This window comes from Diabrotica virgifera, chromosome 5 (genome assembly GCF_917563875.1).
Source record: "Diabrotica virgifera virgifera chromosome 5, PGI_DIABVI_V3a".
NCBI lineage: Eukaryota > Metazoa > Arthropoda > Insecta > Coleoptera > Chrysomelidae > Diabrotica > Diabrotica virgifera.
Window position 1 is genome coordinate 75,006,410 of NC_065447.1, and position 19,934 is coordinate 75,026,343.

At 32.8% G+C, this 19,934-nt stretch overlaps 1 protein-coding gene across 1 annotated transcript in view; it reads left to right on the top strand.

The window, feature by feature from the left end:
- Positions 1-19,934, top strand: part of LOC114326696 (poly [ADP-ribose] polymerase tankyrase) — a 117,302-nt gene that overhangs the window by 83,234 nt on the left and 14,134 nt on the right. The window contains exons 12-14 of the mRNA XM_050650151.1: positions 5,081-5,271; positions 11,766-12,058; positions 17,119-17,352. Coding sequence (XP_050506108.1) covers positions 5,081-5,271; positions 11,766-12,058; positions 17,119-17,352 — 718 coding nt within the window. The remainder of the gene's footprint in view (positions 1-5,080; positions 5,272-11,765; positions 12,059-17,118; positions 17,353-19,934) is intronic.

The window sequence follows — 19,934 nt, forward strand, 5'->3', positions numbered from 1 at the left end:
ATTTAAACGTATGTTAAAAGTGCAATACCGCTCTCTCTCTGTCACTTACACAGGATGCTCATACAATCTTTCTCTTTTCTCACGAGCCACTATGCCGTTCGGCACTGGGATTTTTATGAGTTTCATCCTTTATCCGGTCAGCTGTGGGTGGCCAGAGTCGGTAGATTTGCATTGCGCTACACAGTTGCCAGATTTGATATAATTTATAAAAATAAAGAGAAATATTCACAAAAAAAAAAATAAACAGGCATTAAAATGTTTTTAAGATAAAAAATATGTTTCTGCATAGTTAGCAAGGTAGTGCCATGGCTCTATGGCACTACCTCACGGGCCGCCACTGTTTTAGGCACAATAAGACCCTATAACTTAAATAGTAGAAGCTAAAAGAAAACGTTTGAACACTGTGCCGTCACTTTTTATTGGCACATGCGTCGACAGTGGCGCATCAAACTTTTCATTTATGGAAGGGATAAATAAATTAAAAGGTACCCTCCCTCACTCCCAGTATTTAATTTTTTTGATTTTTTTTAAGTTCTATTTGATTAAACAATTAGGCTCAGCGTAATTTTATCCCGCTACCCCCTTCCCCCTTCTCCCACCATAAAAAAATTCATTTTTCGTTTTTATTTTTTTAGGTGGGATGCAATCAATTTTAAAATTTCAAAAAATTCATAGGCATAGTTGAGTTTTTCCAAAACATAACTATTTTTTATAGATCAGTAGGTTGAGTATACATAACCTCAAAAAAAAGCGTGTAACTTCTTTTTGGAAGTGGCTGGAGCACTATTTTTTTATATTTCGTGTGTTTTATCAAACACTGTTTTAATTTTTTTTTCAGATTTTTCAGTAAGGTTCGCCTCCTTCAAAAATCCAAAAAAACAGTTTTTTATGGGTTTTTTGGGGGGGGGGGGGTTGGACGTGTTTCTCCCATTTATAAATGTTCCAAAGGACTCGGTTACTTTAATGTATAGGTATGTAACGTATACAAAAACATTGATTTGATCTTTTTTAAGTCTATACAAGGAAAATCCCCAAAACCCGACCAAAAAACAGTTTTTTGGATTTTTCAAGGCGGCGAATCTTACGGAAAATCTAAAAAAAACAATTAAAAACATAGTGTTTGATAAAATACACAAAATAGAAAAAAGTAGACCTCCAACCATCTCCAAAAAAGTTGTTTTTTTCAAATTTTTTTTTTGAGGTTATGTACACTCAACCAACGGATCTATTCGCGGTGTGCAAGTACTTGGAAGGGAATTGAGAAACGATCGTGCGCGTATAGCGGAGAAATATTGCAACTTTTTTAAATAATTCATATTGTCAATTGAAATTGTCAAATTGACGTACATTTCATATCTACTGTCATTGAAGAAGAAAAATTATATGTTGTTCCACAATATTGATATGATGCAATTATTATATAAAGGTAAATTTAATTAATTGTATTTTGCTTGCAGTACTGCATTTTAATAACTAATTTTATTTACTACATACAATTGTTTACGTTTTAATAACATAACCTGAATCTTATTTTTTCTTCTTATTATTTTTTTGGACTATGGCCTTGACAATTATCCAGTAACCAGGACTAATATAATTGGCCAATATAATTAAAAGTGCGAATAAAGTTGCAGAGCGTAGAAATAGGTGTCGCTTTACCGAACTTGCACGGTCCCAATAGAAAATAGACATGTTTTGTAAAAGCCTCATCTATGCCTATGAATTTTTTGAAATTTTAAAATTGATTGCATCCCATCTAAAAAAAAAAAAATAAAAACGAAAAATGAAGTTTTTGATTGTGGGTGAAGGGGAAAGGGGGTGGCGGGTTAACATTACGCTGATCCTAATTGTTTACTCACATATAACTTAAAAAATGAAAAAATTGAATTCTGGGAGTAACTGAGGTTACTTTTTAATGTATTTATCCCGTCCATAAGTGGAAAGTTTGATGCGCCACTGTCAACGCATGTGCCACTAAAAAGTGACGGCACAGAGTTCATACGTTTTCTTTTAGGTTCTACTATTTAAGTTATAGGCTCTTATAGTGCCTAAAATGATTAGCAAATTTCACCTATACCGGCTCCTAGTCTACAATGTTTGTTAAATGTTACTTGTTTAAATTTGCCATCACTCCAATCATACAAATGTCACATTCTAATAGGATACCTTCCTGATTTGACAAAATGCCCCTGATGATGCTCTAGAAGCGAGAGTATACTTGGGAAAGATTTCCTAAACTAAGTGCTCGAGATCTGCATTATTTCAATAAATTTCGTATATTCAAGCATTCAACCTTCTCATATCTTAATTGTATATTTAACAAATGCAATATTAAGGTTAATGCTCTTCCTAAATCGATGGAAGGAAGTTCACGTAATCATGATACCAAAGCTTGGAAAAAAACAACATATCTCCACAAAATTTCGCAGAGCATTAAGGCGGGGTTGAGCAGTTCCTGATTTACAACGATCAATTCCCCTCACTTCAATGCAATGTATACCCGAATGTCATTTTAGGTGTGTCTCATCAGGCTTGGTTCATTTCTATTGCTTGCATGCTCAATTATTTCCGGAAATTATTAATACTAATGATTTGATAAAGTAAAATGTTTATTTTTAGCAGTTCGATCATGTAGATTACTCTTTCGTAATATCCGTCTAATTGTTTCGGGGTTGCATCTTTTCCAAACTGTCTTTCCACCTCATCTCTGACAATATTTCTCTAAAAATCTTATTTGCAGCTTATGCTAATTTAGAAGACTTATAGCATTGTTTATATAGGAAGATAGTTGGTCAGCCCAATAGGTAAATATGTTTGATTCAAATTGAGACAGTCACCAGATGTCCCCACAATTTCTGTCAGGGTCGCAACGTCAAAATGCATAGACACCAAGTTGGATACGATCCTATTCATAACACCCCAACTCGCATACATATTAAAACAAAATAAATATATAGAAGAGTAAAATAAAAATGTGTACCATTTTTATTCGGTTGCGATGCGAAGGCAAACCAATCTTACTTTTCAGTTAGAATACGGAGTGCAGTCCAGTTCCTTTAACCGCGATTTTCTGCTCTTATTGGAGCTTCATCAGAAGAAACGTAGGCACTGTTCTCCATACTCCAACTGAATTGCATCGAGAGGTTTTCCCACACATCGCAACCAAATGGATGATAATAGGTGGCTAGCGCCATCTGGCAATTGAAAGACGAAGCAAGTTTTCAATCCTAATAGTAAATTAATAATATTGAAAAATATTAAAAATCACTAAAAGATTTTTAAATTGAAAACTTATTGGTACATTTTCATGGTAACACCTCCAAGACTTCTATAATTTGCAAGTCATATGGATGCTGCAGTGAAGACGAGAGGGAAGGAATTCTACACTTTGCAATTCACATCCCCCGTCTGCAGCCGGTAAAGTTCCAACTGAAAGATGCACCTGGTTACTCTACGGAGTAATACGAAAATAAAATTGTGTACCATTTTTATTCGGTTGCGATGCGAAGGCAAACCAATCTTACTTTTCAATTAGAATACGGAGTGCAGTCCAGTTCCTTTAACCGCGATTTTCTGCTCTTATTGGAGCTTCATCAGAAGAAACGTAGGCACTGTTCTCCATACTCCAACTGAATTGCATCGAGAGGTTTTCCCACACATAGCAACCAAATGGATGATAATAGGTGGCTAGCGCCATCTGGCAATTGAAAGACGAAGCAAGTTTTCAATCCTAATAGTAAATTAATAATATTGAAAAATATTAAAAATCACTAAAAGATTTTTAAATTGAAAACTTATTGGTACATTTTCAAAACCTCTCGATGCAACTCAGTTGGAATATGGAGAACAGTGCCTACGTTTCTTCTGATGAAGCTCCAATAAGAGCAGAAAATCGCGGTTAAAGGAACTGGACTGCACTCCGTATTCTAATTGAAAAGTCATATGACTTGCAAATTATAGAAGTCTTGGAGGTGTTACCATGAAAATGTACCAATAAGTTTTCAATTTAAAAATCTTTTAGTGATTTTTAATATTTTTCAATATTATTAATTTACTATTAGGATTGAAAACTTGCTTCGTCTTTCAATTGCCAGATGGCGCTAGCCACCTATTATCATCCATTTGGTTGCGATGTGTGGGAAAACCTCTCGATGCAATTCAGTTGGAGTATGGAGAACAGTGCCTACGTTTCTTCTGATGAAGCTCCAATAAGAGCAGAAAATCGCGGTTAAAGGAACTGGACTGCACTCCGTATTCTAATTGAAAAGTAAGATTGGTTTGCCTTCGCATCGCAACCGAATAAAAATGGTACACATTTTTATTTTATTTTCGTATTACTCCGTAGAGTAACCAGGTGCATCTTTCAGTTGGAACTTTACCGGCTGCAGACGGGGGATGTGAATTGCAAAGTGTAGAATTCCTTCCCTCTCGTCTTCACTGCAGCATCCATATGACTTGCAAATTATAGAAGTCTTGGAGGTGTTACCATGAAAATGTACCAATAAGTTTTCAATTTAAAAATCTTTTAGTGATTTTTAATATTTTTCAATATTATTAATTTACTATTAGGATTGAAAACTTGCTTCGTCTTTATATAGAAGAGTATATTTAGAAATTGAATTAATGATGTCATGCTACTATACATTATATATAATAGCATGACATCATTAATTCAATTTCTAAATATATTCTTCCATATATATTTATTTTTCTTAATATGTATGCGAGTTGAGGTGTTATGAATAGGATTGTATCCAACTTGGTGTCTATGCATTTTGACGTTGCGACCCTGACAGAAATTGTGGGGACATCTGGTGAGTGTCTCAATTTGAATCAAACAAATTTTCCTATTGTGCTCACCAATTATCCCTATATAAACAATGCTTATAGTAATTTAATTTCAGTATATAATTTTTTTCTAATAAATGTTGAGCCGCTTATACAAGTTAGTTTTATTGAATAGGGACTGCATCATTTAAGCTGTGGGCCACTGTATGTTTACTTAAAATTCATGTCTAGTATTTATCAACTTATTTTATAGAACTCTGTAACCTATTTAATAAAATTCACTGTTTTATAGGAATGGAGCGTTTGGTGGCCAGTTGTGGAGGTCTTTGGACAACTCCTTCCAATCCTGGTACACTTTTAGTTGATCTCTTATCCGACGACAAAGAATTCATTACCGTAGAGGAAGAAATGCAAAATAGTATTAGAGAACATAGAGACAACGGCCATGCCGGCGGCATTTTCGCCAGATACAATATAATTAGGGTAAGTGAAAATATGTCAGAATCATAGTATATTAGAAAATATATACCGGTAAAAAACATTGAATGTTTTGCAAACGAATTTTAAAAATATTGCCATATACAAGAGGGATACATTTCAAAGTCTATCGACACGCATCAATCAATGATTTACAGAACGTAATGCAACTCCTTAATGTATGTTGTCATGAATACAGGCTGAAGATTTATTTCAAGAAAACTAAGTGTATGGTCATAACTAAATCAACAGATGTAAACATTATAAACTAAATAGAGCACTACATGAGGAAAAAAACGACTCCTTCCAGTTTTATGTTTCGAACTTCTCATGTGAAGACCACTCTATATGTATATGGAAAGCTACAAAAAAATTTAAACGACCGACAATAACAAATTCACCTTTAAGAAAAACAGATATGACCTGGGCCCGCACAAATGAAGTAAAAACCACAGTATTCGCAGAGCATCTTGCAACTGTATTCTCAGCACCAGAAAACAATGACGATGAAGATGGCGATATAAAAAAGTACTTCGAAACTCCATGTCAACTATCTCTTCCTCTGACAACATTTACTCCGACAGAGGTTCGACAACAAATAAAAATGCTAAATCCTCAGAAAGCTCCAGTCTATGATTTGATAACAGGAGAATTACTTCAGAAGCTACCGAGAAAAGCAGTGGTGTTATTAACAGTAATATACAACAGCATACTACGTCTTCGCTGCTTTCCAATACAATGGAAATTAGCTCAAGTTACTATGATTCCGAAACCTGGTAAACCCGCAACACAAGCAAATTCATATCGCCCGATAAGCCTACTCCCAATAATGTCGAAAGTATTAGAACGGCTACTATTACATAAAATCGAGCAAGTTGTCCCCATAAACGAAATTATACCACAACACCAATTCGGATTTAGACGTGAACACTCAACCATTCAACAATGCCACAGAATAGTAAATATAATTAAAACAACTCTTGAAGAGAAAAAGTTTTGCGCTGGAGTGTTTCTCGATATACAACAGGCATTTGATAGGGTATGACATCAAGGTCTCCTCTATAAACTGAAATTACACCTAACAGACCAACTATACTTAATTCTAAAATCATATCTTACTGACCGATATTTCCAAGTCAAAATTGAAGAAAACTTCTCAAATTACCACATCATCCAATCTGGCGTACCACAGGGAAGCGTTCTCGGCCCATTTCTATATCTGATATTTACAGCCGATGTTCCAACCAGAAATGATACCTTCTTAGCTACTTTTGCCGATGATACGGGAATCTTAGCAGTGGATGTCGACCCTAATGTAGCATCACAAAAAGTTCAATATCATTTAGACCGATTACAAAGCTGGCTCAAGCGATGACAAAATAAATGTTAATGCCAGCAAATCAATACAAATTACTTTTACAATCAGAAAATCTACATGTCCTCAAGTTTCTATAAATAATACTCCGATTCCCATCAAGCCAGTTGTCAAATACTTGGGATTGCATCTGGATGAAAAACTCATATGGAAAACACACATTAAAATTAAACGTAAACAATTAGATCTTAAACTAAAAAATATGAAAAAGACTAAGTTTTCACTCTAATGGCATACAGCATATCCCACCAGAATGAAAACAATGGGAACCTTCTCTGGTTACACCTCCGAGGCTTCTACAATTTGCAAGCCATACGGATGCTGAGACTAAGGAAGATGAGGGAATTCTACAATTTACAATTCACGTCACATCTGCTCAGCGCGGTAAAGTTCCAACGAGACTGGTTCCCTTCATACTCCACACAGAGTAAATGTAAATCAAAAATGAATAACCATTTTCAATTTCGTTGCAAAACGAAAATACAGCCGAACCATATTCCAGTCCAATCAGAGAGTGCTGCAAGCACCTCTACCGGTTTCGAAACTCATTAGTCTCTCATCAGGAGGCACATATGCTGCTCTCCCTGATCCAACCAAAACAAACCCCAGCGTGCAGTCCCGAATCAGGGAGAGCAGCATATGTGCCTCCTGATGAGAGACTAATGAGTTTCGAAACCGGTAGAGGTGCTTGCAGCACTCTCTGATTGGACTGGAATATGGTTCGGCTGTATTTTCGTTTTGCAACGAAATTGAAAATGGTTATTCATTTTTAAAAAATATGAACTGGCTATTTAACAAGAAGTCTCAGTTATCTCTTGAAAATAAACTGCTTCTGTACAAAGCTATACTTATACCAGTTTGGTCTTACAGAATAGAACTATGGGGCTGCAGTAAACCTTCAAATACGAAGATACTCCAAACATTCCAATCCAAAATTCTCCGTATGATAAGTAAAGCTCCATGGTATGTATCCAACCAGACACTTCACAATGATCTGGACATCCCACTAATCAAGGACTTAATAAAAAATCGTTCAATAAAATATAAAAATCGCACTACTGACCACACCAACGAATTGATAAATAATTTATTCACCCAACTACTTGCTGACAGAAGACTAAAGAGAATATGGCCAGACGACCTACCACAATAAACAATAATACTTAGAGAACCGTCACTGGGTGGTCCTAACTCACCTTAATTTACTTTCAGACTATTTACTTATTACTTTGTGTTTAGAGTAGATTGTAAAAATGCAGTGTATCAAAAAAAAGATGTAAACATTCAACTGGTTATTGAAGATATGTTAATTGAATTGAGAGCGTGGATACCTATAAATACTTGGGACCATGGATAACATTCAAATGTAGACTAAACCAAACAAATCAAGACATGACAATGTATTGAAATAGCACGTACATCATTCATTGAATTTAAACAGTTTCTATGTTGTCGGGATGTATGGTTAAAGCTATGCTTAAGGATGCTTCGATGTTACGTGTTCTCTATTCTTCTTTATGCCTTGGAAGCGTGGACACTAAAACAAGAGCATATAAATAAGTTGGCCTTATTAATATTATTAATAAGAGCATTTGAATTTTGGTGTTGGTGAAGAATCCTACGAATATCATGGATTCAAAGAGTGTCAAACGTGGAAGTAACTAGAAGGAGGAAATGAAGCGAAGCGGAAATAATATTAACTATCAAAAGACGAAAACTTGGGTACTTAGAACATGTCATGAGAAGATAAAAATACTCATTATTACAACTCATTAAGCATGGGAAAATTCGAGGAAAGCGAAGTGTGATAAGACGAAGAATTAATAACCTGAGGGAATGGTCTGAATGTAGTAGTACAGAACTATTTAGAGCGGTGATCAACAAGGTTCTCATAGCCATGATGATTTCCAATATTCGATAGAAGATGGTACTTGAAGAAGAAGTATTTAAAAAACTCTAGTTCAGTTCCCAGGTCAGAGGGTATTTGTCTAAGTTTGGTACACTCGATACTCTATCCACAGAGAAGATATTTTCAAACTTCCTTGATTTCGGAAATATCACTAGAGATTGAACGAGATAGCGTTGTTTAGAGGTGGTTCCAGAGTTCCAGTAAAAATGTGGCCAAAAATGGTAAACTTGAACCAAGAAGTACAATAGCATTATATGATTACATATAGGGTGAGTTTTTTAGTGCGGGATCGGTCGATAATTCCATTATGGTATAGAATAACGAAAAAAGTTATTTAGAAAAAATGTAGGCAATGATATTCTCTAGGCTTGGAAAATATGTCCATTTCTACAGGGTGATCAATAACTGCGTGGTATATCAAACATATAATTTTTTAAATGGGACACCCTATATATTTTTTCATATTTATATTCCTCTCATAATTCTTGTTCATATAATATAGGGTTTTGCATTACTATACAGAGTATTTAACAAGTTATGACCATTTTTATTTCGAAATCCCTATGAGATTAACACCATGTATATAAAGAAGTAATTCGTAAACAATAATGTGTTTTACATAATAAGATTAACAATATACTGTAGTTTTGAATTTAAGTTAAATTGAAATCATTGACAACTATTTGTATACAGGGTGAACTACAACACCAAATTACGATTTTCTTAATTTTTTTAAATGGATCACCCTATATTTTATTTTACCAAAATTTTGTATTTGTGACACTCTTTCATTTTTATATAGCATTCCCTATACCTAAACTTATTACTTTCCGAGATATTTTAAGTTGTCTTCAAATTTCGGGAATACATTGATTTTTTTTTTTAGTAGAAATAAGTTAGTATTGAGTGATAATTAAACAAAATTATATTTATTTATTAAATAACTAACACAAAATATAAATCATAACAATATGCAGTGAATGTACCAATAAGTGTGATATTAAGAAATTATCATATTTCCCTAATATACAAGAATCGTAAAGTTCCTACAAAAAAATTTGTCTTGTATATAATATTATAACAAAATTATTTTTATTCAATAAATAACTCACATAAAACATAAATCAAAACAATATACAACTGATGTAACAGTTTTTAGATTGTTATATCAACAGTATTCTAAGTCAAGAAGCTTTTAGTAAAACTTATAAGCACTTTTAAACTACAAAACAAAATTACGATTTTCTCAATTTTTTTAAATAGATCACCCTATATTTCATTTATTAGGAATGTTGTATTTATGATACTCTTTCATTTTTATAAAGCGTCTCCTATACCTAAACTTCTTAGTTTCTGAGATATTTTTAGTTTTCTTCATTTGCCGGAGATACATTCAATTTTTAATAAGTAGAAATAACTTAACAAATAAGTATTGTGTAATAATATAACAAATATTTGCATTCAATGAATTTCTAACAAAATATATAAACCATAACAATATTTAATGAATGTACCAATTAATGTGATGTTAAGGATATACGTCTAAAGTAAATGTTGAAAATGTCCACGCTCAACGTCTATGCAATTTTGTAACCGATATTCAAATGACCGAGCCACATTTCTTAACATTTTTGTAAGTTAATATTATTAAAAGCTCCTCTTATTCTATTTTTCATATCATTAGGCGTTGTTGGATGCTTCTGGTATACAAGGTTTTTTATATAGACCCACACGAAAAAATCAATTTTGGAAGAACTGGAGCACCGTCGTGTAAAAACCTCAACCGTCAAAAAAATGTGGGCCAATCAAATAATCGCAAACAATAGCACCTTTAACATTTATAGATCACCTAGTTTGACTGCGAGTGTAAACAAAGTAGGGAATTCTTAATGCATATTAATGAAAATTAGTATGAAAATTATTGTATTAATAACTGCGCGTCACAATCTGCAATTAGGAATGTGTTACTAAAAACTTATTGGCTTAAAATACTGTTGATATAACCTAAAAACTGTTACATCAGTTGTATATTGTTTTGATTTATGTTTTGTGTGAGTTGTTTATTACATAAAAATAATCTTGTTATATTACTACTCACAAGACATATTTTTTTTTTGTAGGAGTTTTACGATTCTGTATATTAGGGAAATATGATAATTCCTTAATATCATATTTATTGATACATTTATTGCATATTGTTATGGTTTATATTCTGTGTTAGTTATTTATTGAATTAAAATAATTTTGTTATATTATCACTCAATACTAACATGTAATTTTACTAGAAAAATGAATGTATTCCCGAAATTTGAAGTAAACTGAAAATATCTCGGAAACTGACGAGTTTAGGTATAGGGAATGCTATATAAAAATGAAAGAGTATCACAAATACAAAATTTTGGTAAAATAAAATATAGGGTGATCCATTTAAAAAAATTAAGAAAATCGTAATTTGGTGTTGTAGTTCACCCTGTATACAAATAGTTGTCAATGATTTCAATTTAACTTAACTTTAAAACTACAGTATATTGTTAATCTTATTATGTAAAACAAATTGTTGTTTACGAATTACTTTTTTATATACATGGTGTTAATCTCATAGGGATTTCGAAATAAAAATGGTCATAACTTGTTAAATACTCTGTATAGTAATGCAAAACCCTATATTATATGAACAAGAATTATGAGAAGAATATAAATATGAAAAAATATATAGGGTGTCCCATTTAAAAAATTATATGTTTGATATACCACGCAGTTATTGATCACCCTGTAGAAATGGACATATTTTCCAAGCCTAGAGAATATCATTGCCTACATTTTTTCTAAATAACTTTTTTCGATATTCTATACCATAATGGAATTATCGACCGATCTCGTACTAAAAACTCACCCTGTATGTCCAGATCTGAGGAAACGACAAGGAAACAGATAATTGCTGAAAAGTGAAAATACGTGCCAAAAACCAGTCGCTATTATGTGAATTACTTAATCTCTTGTTAGCGATACGGTGAATCGGTTTTCATTAATTCCGTGTCAGTTTTCACGTACTGTTTTCTATATTTCACGCAAAACAAACGTTACATAAATAAAAGATATATTATCTATAATGATAAATTAAGTCTCAAACTACTAATTTATTTAAAATAAAAGTATATTTTAAAAGGACATCAAATATTCTTTTTAATATTTATAAACATTTGCTTATTTTTTCAGATACAAAAAGTTCAAAATAAAAAATTATGGGAACGGTATACTCATAGAAGGAAAGAAGTTTCCGAAGAAAACACTAACCAGTCATGCGAAAGAATGCTGTTCCATGGTTCTCCGTTCATCAACGCCATTGTACAAAAAGGTTTTGATGAAAGGCACGCCTACATCGGAGGAATGTTCGGCGCAGGAATATATTTTGCAGAACATTCGTCCAAGAGTAATCAATACGTGTATGGAATAGGAGGAGGCACTGGATGTCCTACGCATAAGGATAGAAGTTGTTACACATGTCATAGGTAAAGTCTAAGTCTAGAACAGTGGTCGGCAAAGTGCGGCTTCGGAGCCGCATGTGGCACTTTGGCTCCTTAGGTGCGGCTCTGGCACAAATGTTCACGGAAAGCGCAATAATATTTTTATTTAAAAAAATTGGTAGGAAAAACATTACATCTTATTCTGATAAATTATAGCTTTTATCAAATTTACAGACTAGCATTTGTCAAAAATCCTCTTAATGCTACAACAACAGAGTTGAAATTTTCTCCTTTTGAAATTGGCATTACTTAATAGCTTTCAAATAAAATTTCTGGATTTAAAAAACAAGGAGGTATGGCGCTCTAAATGCGAACGTCTTTGTGTTGAATTGGAAATATTGGAGAAGAAAAAATATTCACAACACAAGAAGTGGTCTGATTTGAATGACCTGGAGAAGGAATACATGATCATTTTCAACGCTTGGAATAATATTCCTGATTCTTATGATCAGCTAAAAAAATCTACTTTTCGGTTTTACATATCAACTTTTAAAAGAAAATTTAATTTTGCGCCAAAATTTTGTGAAAATACAGTGTTGCAGGTTATATAAAACCCTACAAAACGAAAGAAAATAGAAGTTTCTACGATGATTAGAAACGAAGATATCGCCAAAAAACGAAAAAACACATTTTAATTTTTTGGGGGTCATGGATGGGGCTAGGGGTTTAAACATTTTTTATCGAATACTTTTTGATGTAGAACATGTGGTTTTTTTTATTTTTGGAATATCGCTGGGATCATTTTTCACTATCTTAACCGACTGACTAGACTCTTTAGTTTTATTTAGCGTAATAAAAGTTTGCTGAACAAGCAGATTTGGCTCCCAATTTTTTTTTAATTGTTGTAATGTTCTATTTGGCTCTTTGTCTAAAAAGTTTGCCGATCACTGTTCTAGAATATGCTGGATTTTAATGAATTAAATACATGATTAAACCTTAAGTATTGTTGTTACGAGCGATGGTTCTAAGTTCAGGGATATATGAATATCATATATAAATCAACACGACAGACTTTGTCGTCCTAGGACCTGGTTGGGGATACTGAGATATTCTTTCATTTTTTTGTGTGTTCCTTATTACTCTATTTGTTGTCATTCGACTTATGTGGCCATTGTATTTTACTCTTCTGTTTCTTACCCAGTTATTAATGCTCTCCACCTTGCATCTCCGTCGTATATCTGTACTTCTAGCTGCCCCATAGTGTCTTACCATCGATTTTTCGAAGGGTTTTCATCCCTGCTGTTTCCAGCATTCTTTTTGTCTTCTCTGTGTCAGGTCGTGTTTCTACCGCATATGCCATTATTGGTCCGATGACTCTATGGTAAATTCTGCCTTTAATTTCTTTATAGAAAATGGAAACAGACTGTATGACTTGTACACACTTCTATATAAATCAAAACGCGAACTGGTGTATGTTTTCAAAGACTGATACTGTGTAAATAAATTTATTAAAATCAGCTAAGTACTTTCAGCATTTTTAATGCCATCGTCAGAGCTATCCTATAAAAAGACTAAGTTCAAGAATCTTATTCATAAAAAATTATAAAGTGAAACTTACGTCTTATAGTTGTAATTACCTCAAATGAAGAGAGAACTTTGAACAAACACATTCTACTATTAAAAATTAACCCAGGGATCTAACCACTAGTCAGGGTAAAAACCCTTAAATTTATAAAATATCACATTTAATGTGTTTTTAAAAAATGGCTACCATTTTTACAATCAACAGCTGTTACTGACAATAAGCAAGCAAAGACGACAGGATGCGGACGGAAACAAAAGTTCCTAGCGGCATCTGTGTTATTAAAATTACTTAAAAATTTGAAAATGACGTAAGTTGTCATATGTATGTTACTAATTGATTTGAAGTTAAAAGTTAATCTGAAATTCTAAAGTTAAATTTAAATAACAATTGTTAAGTTTAAAGTAAAGTTAAATGTGAAAATTATCAAATTATCAAAGTATTATTAAATTATTAAAAAATAAAACAAACAGTCAGTTCTGACTGATATAGACATAGAAGTGAGATAGACGAAAAACCAAGGAGATGTACCGTTGGACAAGCTCAGAGTTCCAAAGATGTTTCTTTAAGGGCCGGTTGTTCGAACGCTAATCAACAATGATCACTATCAAATATTTAATTACTGTCACCAAAACTGTCAATGTCAACTTTTATTGGGTTGCTGAAAACATAATTGATTATAATTATGAGATTAGTTAATCAATTAACATAACAATTATTAACATAATTGATTAAATAATTTCATAATTATAATTAATTATGTTTTCAGCAACCCAAACAAAGTTGACATTGACAGTTGGTGACAGTAATTAAATATTTGATAATGATCATTGTTGATTAGCGTTCGAACAACCGGCCCTAAGAACAATATTATTATTAAATTAAGCCAAATCGAAAATATTTACTTATTTGTAATCAATGAAAGAAAATTCAAATATATTATAAAGTAATGTTCAAAAAACTAGAGCAATTGTTGGGCATGCTGCATATAAAATTATTAAAGAAACTTCTTAAAGATTGGATCAAATTTGAATTTGATACTAAAATGAATTTATTAGAAGACTTAGAAATTAGCACGGAACTAAAAAGAAACCCTCAAAATTGTGTTAACACCCAGATCCAATTAAATTGTAAATTTGCTCCAATCTTTAAGAAGTTGTTAGAATCTATAGAATTACTTTACCATTTTCCAGAAATCCTCCCTTCCTCCTATGTCTTTTATGCACATTTTTTCAAGAAAAACGTCTCATATTCGCTTATTACATGTCTTAATCCTTTTAATGCTTTAATTTGTAATGCAGGTGGAATTTTGGGGTTTCTTTTCCATATTTTGGCTCAATTTTGAGGGTTAATTCATAAAAGTGGTAGTAAACTTATGCGTATTCATGTATCATCTTTAAATGATGTGGATCTGATCTGTTTGGAACAATCTACAAAAAGTTCTGTCACTTTCTGATATTTTAAACTATGAGAACCTTTTGATGATCGACAAAAAGTTTGTTTATCAGTATTGGTATTGCAACTATAGTTGAAAGTATAGCAATATAATATAGTAGTAGGGGAGCCCAAGCGGGGATTTTTGCCGTTACTCGAGCGCGTCAGATTATCATATGGGAGAAACCTGGTACCCTGCAGATGTACCTCTACCATATATTGGCTCTTAACACAGGGGAGTTTGTTAAGGGGGGCCCGAAAAAAAATCTATCCTTAAAAATACTCGAAATTGTCAGATTAAGGTAAGGTAAGTACATGCAAAAGAGTGTATGTTTCAAAAATCTGACGATTTGAGAGGGGCGTAAGGAAATGGGTGAGTTGAAAAAGATTCACAAGAAAAAAGCGAATATTTCGCGAAATGAACGTCAGATCGAAAAACTAAAAGCTACGTTTTCAATATTTTTCAAAAATCTATCGAATGATACCAAATATGACCCCCACGGAGAGGGGTGGGGGGTAAATTTAAAATTTTAAATACAAATGCCGCGATATTTCGCAAAATAAACATTAGATCGAAAAACTGCCAAATACACATATTCAATACTTTTGAAAAATATATCGAATGGTACCAAATACCCCCCACCCCCCAAGGAGGTGGGGTGGGGGGTTACTTTAAAATCTTAAATAGGAGCCCCAAATTTTTATTGCAGATCTGGATGCTTTACGTAAAAATAAGCAACTTTTATTCGAAACATTTTTTCGAATTATGGATAGATGGCGCTATAATCGGAAAAAACGATTGCTGAATGGAAATTAAAATGGAATTGGAAATGGAAAATGGAAAATTAAATTAAAAAATGGTATGTCCCCACTAAAATGAAAAATTTTAGTTAACTTTTTTTGGTTTTAGGACCTAATAATCACAACCCAATAGGTCCCCACAACGCTCGAGTGACTGCACATTTAGCATACTTTGCTCCCTTCCATCGGGTGTCCCACAAGTAGCGGAATGGTCGAATATTTCGCGAACTGAACATCGGATCGAAAAACTGAAAAATATGTGTACAATATTTTTCAAAAATCTATCGAATGACACCAAACAGGACCCACCACTCCACCCCCTGAAGGTGGGGTGGGGGTAACTTTAAAATCTTAAAAGGAAACCCACAGCTTTTTTGCAGTTTTGGATTCCTTACGTAAAAGTAAGCAACTTTTATTCGAGACATATTTTCGAATTGTGAATAGATGACGCTATAATCGGAAAAAACGGTTTATCGTGATCCCATAGGTAAATTATACATAGAAACGGTCTAATATCTCGAGAAATACTTCCAAATGAAAAATCAAAAAACAATTTTTTAATATTTTTCAAAAACTTATCGAATGACACCAAACACGACCCCCCCTCCACACCCTGGAGGTGGGGTGGCGGGTAACTCAAATATCTTAAATAGGAACCCCATTTTTATTACAGCATTGGATTCCTCATCAAATAATAAGTAACATTCATTCGAAACATTTTTTAGAATTGTTGATAGGTGGCGCTAATAAATCGTATTTTTCCGATTATAGCGCCATCTATCAACAATTCTAAAAAATGTTTCGAATAAATGTTACTTATTTTTTCATGTCGAATCCAAATCTGCAATAAAAAATGAGGGTTCCTATTTAAGTTTTTAAAGTTACCCTCCACCCCACCTCCAAGGGGTGGGATGAAAAGTCATTTTTGGTGTTATTCGATATGTTTTTGAAAAATATTAAATTTCTCGAGATATGAGACCGTATAATTTACCTATGGTATCACGATAAATCGTTATTTCCGATTATAGCGTCATCTACCCACCATTCGAAAAATGTCTCGAATAAAAGTTACTTATTTTTACGTAAGGAATACAAATATTCAATAAACACTGGGGGTTTCAATTGAAGATTTTAAAGTTACCCCCCACTGTGTAGCAAAAACCGCTTTTATTCCCATTCTTGTTTTTTTTGTGATTTTAAAGAGTGAATCTTTAGTTATTGAAATATTTAGTAACTTAACAAGTTTTTAGTTCTATTTTCTTCTGAACTAAAATTTACTGTTTTTCAGGCATCTTCTATTATGTCGCGTAACGTTAGGAAAATCTTTTCTTCAATTCAGTGCTATGAAGATGGCTCATGCTCCTCCTGGACATCACTCTGTCGCAGGGCGACCATCAGCAGGCGGATTGAATTTTCCAGAATACGTGGTTTATAGGGGGGAACAGTCATATCCCGAATATTTTATTACCTACCAAATCGTCAAACCAGAAGAGTGTTCGTCGAGTACTGATACTGAAGTCAGGTAAAGTAAAGGAATAATTAATAGAATTTATTTTGTGCAGAATTGTGTTTTTTAAAATACCATCTCTAGTTAATGACATGTATTCAAATATTTCATTAATAAAAAAATGGGCTTAGTTCGAATCCGGGATTACTCGCGTCCAAATAGAAATTCAAAAAATCTTGACATTATTCTTGAACAAAATTCACATTGATCTTGGCGTTTGTTTCATTTTTTTCAAATCTTAATTTTTTCACATCTTTATATAATTTATTTTAATCGCTGTCCCTAAGTTGCCATCGCCACATGAATATTATGCTCTTTTATTTTGTTACACATACATTGAAATCGGTGGAAATATATACGAATTGTGTCGTTCGCTGTCCAAGTTTCACTACCGTAGAGTAGCACTGGCTCGTATACAGTTTTAAATACTTTAATTTTTGTTTTCAGGCTTACTTCTTTCTTCCTAATAAAACTCTTATTAAGTGCTTAGTATAATTTTGTTGCACTCCTTGCCCTGTTATTTATTTCTGGTTCTATATTTCCTTGTCCATTCATTGTTGATCCTAGATACTTGAAGTCCTCTACTTGTGTAATGGTCTCACCATTTAGCTTTACATTTATATTTTCTTGAGTTTTCGATATTACTAAAATTTCTGTTTTTTCAATATATATTTTCATCCTGAATTTCTTAAAAGTTTCATTCCAAACATTCACATTCACTTGCAAGTCTTTTTCTGATTTTGCCACAATTACCAGGTCATCGGCATATATAAACTCTGACACGTATACTTAAAGTTTATACACCCCAACCCTAGTTGTGGTTACCTTACCTGCATTCTTTTACAATTTCGTCCATTAGATTGATGAATAACAATGGACTCAGGGCACCACCTTGTTTTACACCTATCCTTGTGTATAATTCTAGAGATGAGCGGTTGTTTGTTTTTACATTATTACATGTACATTTATGTTATACATACATTTTATTGCTTGGATTAGCTTCGGTTTCACATTTCTACGGTTTAATGTTTCCCAGATCTTGTTATGTGGCCGTTTTGTGGACTTATTCCAAGTCCACAAAACAGAGAAATAACTTATAGTATTTTTACTACAAAAGCAATATTACGTAGGTCAAAATTTTTGACGTAAGAGAACTGTCAAAACATTAGAATGTGACTTTTCATTATTGCCATGTTTATTATAAACACGGCAATAATGAAAAGTCACATTCTAATGTTTTGACAGTTCTCTTACGTCAAAAATTTTGACCTACGTAATATCGCTTTTGTAGTAAAAATACTATACTTTATGCTTTAGGGCTTTCTCTGATAGCTGTCTCATCGTGAATATGAGACCGGTTGTACCTCGCCCTGGCCTAAAGCCGGGCGAGGCTGTGTCATCCAGTGTAGCCTCGAAATTTTCTCAGTTTTTTCGCTAGTATTACTTCATACATTTTACTAGCAGCTACCAACAATGTTATTTCCCTGTAATTAGAACACTAAAAATGCCCGATTTCACCAACGATACCTAAATATTTAAGAATTACCTAAGTGGTTTTAAATACTTCCTAACTCTAAAACGGATTTCACCATACGATAAGAATTACCTAAACCGCTTAAGCATTACCTTACGTTAGGATACGGATTTCGATCTCCCTAAACTTTAGGTATTACTTATCGTTGACAGCCAGGTTATATTTTTACAATTTTGACTAATGTACTTGTGACGTTTGTCAATAATTTGCTTCTTACCTTAATTTTTCTGTTATTCTGTAATATTAGGTGTATTAGTTGTAATTTTGTATTTTCTTTTATATTAATAATATATGTGTTGGAAAATATAGAAAATCCATTGGAGTTTTTTTACAGGTCCATTGACAAAATTATGTAGTCTACCTACTACCTAACAAACTAATGTTGTGTTTCAAAAACCCATTCATGATATAACTAAAAGTGTCATTAAAAAATTAATAATAAAAAGCAATATTCAACATATTATTTATTTTAAAATTATTTCATTAATGACAATTCAACTAACTTCAATTTTTCGTCATATGTGAAATTTACAACTCTTTTCTTTTCCTCCATTTCACTGTACATATACAAATAACATACAAGACTCTATTTATTACATACACACTTAATGCACAAATAACTAACTACATAAATACTAAATACATAAATACTAAATAAAATAACTATAACAGTACAAAACTGAATAAAACCAAATTGGCAAACAAACAATAATGACAAATAATCGAAAAAGTAAGGAAATGTCATCATATTCTTCTTTTTATTTACCAAAAATAGTTCAAATGTACCCTAGGTAATACCTAGGAAAGCATTTCCTAGATAAGCAGTTCTTTTAGTTGTGAAATTCGATTGTTCTAAGTATTGACTTGAAGTTCCTATCGATAAGAATTACTTAATAAGGCAACTGTTTAATCGTTGGTGAAATCGGGCATTAGTTTATCACCTTTTTTGTGTAATGTAAGAATTGTTGCAAGAGTTCAATCTCTAGGTATGCATCCGGTATGCCAACAGATCCTTATGATCTTCCATAGTACGTTCCATATTCCATATATTGCAAGTATGTAT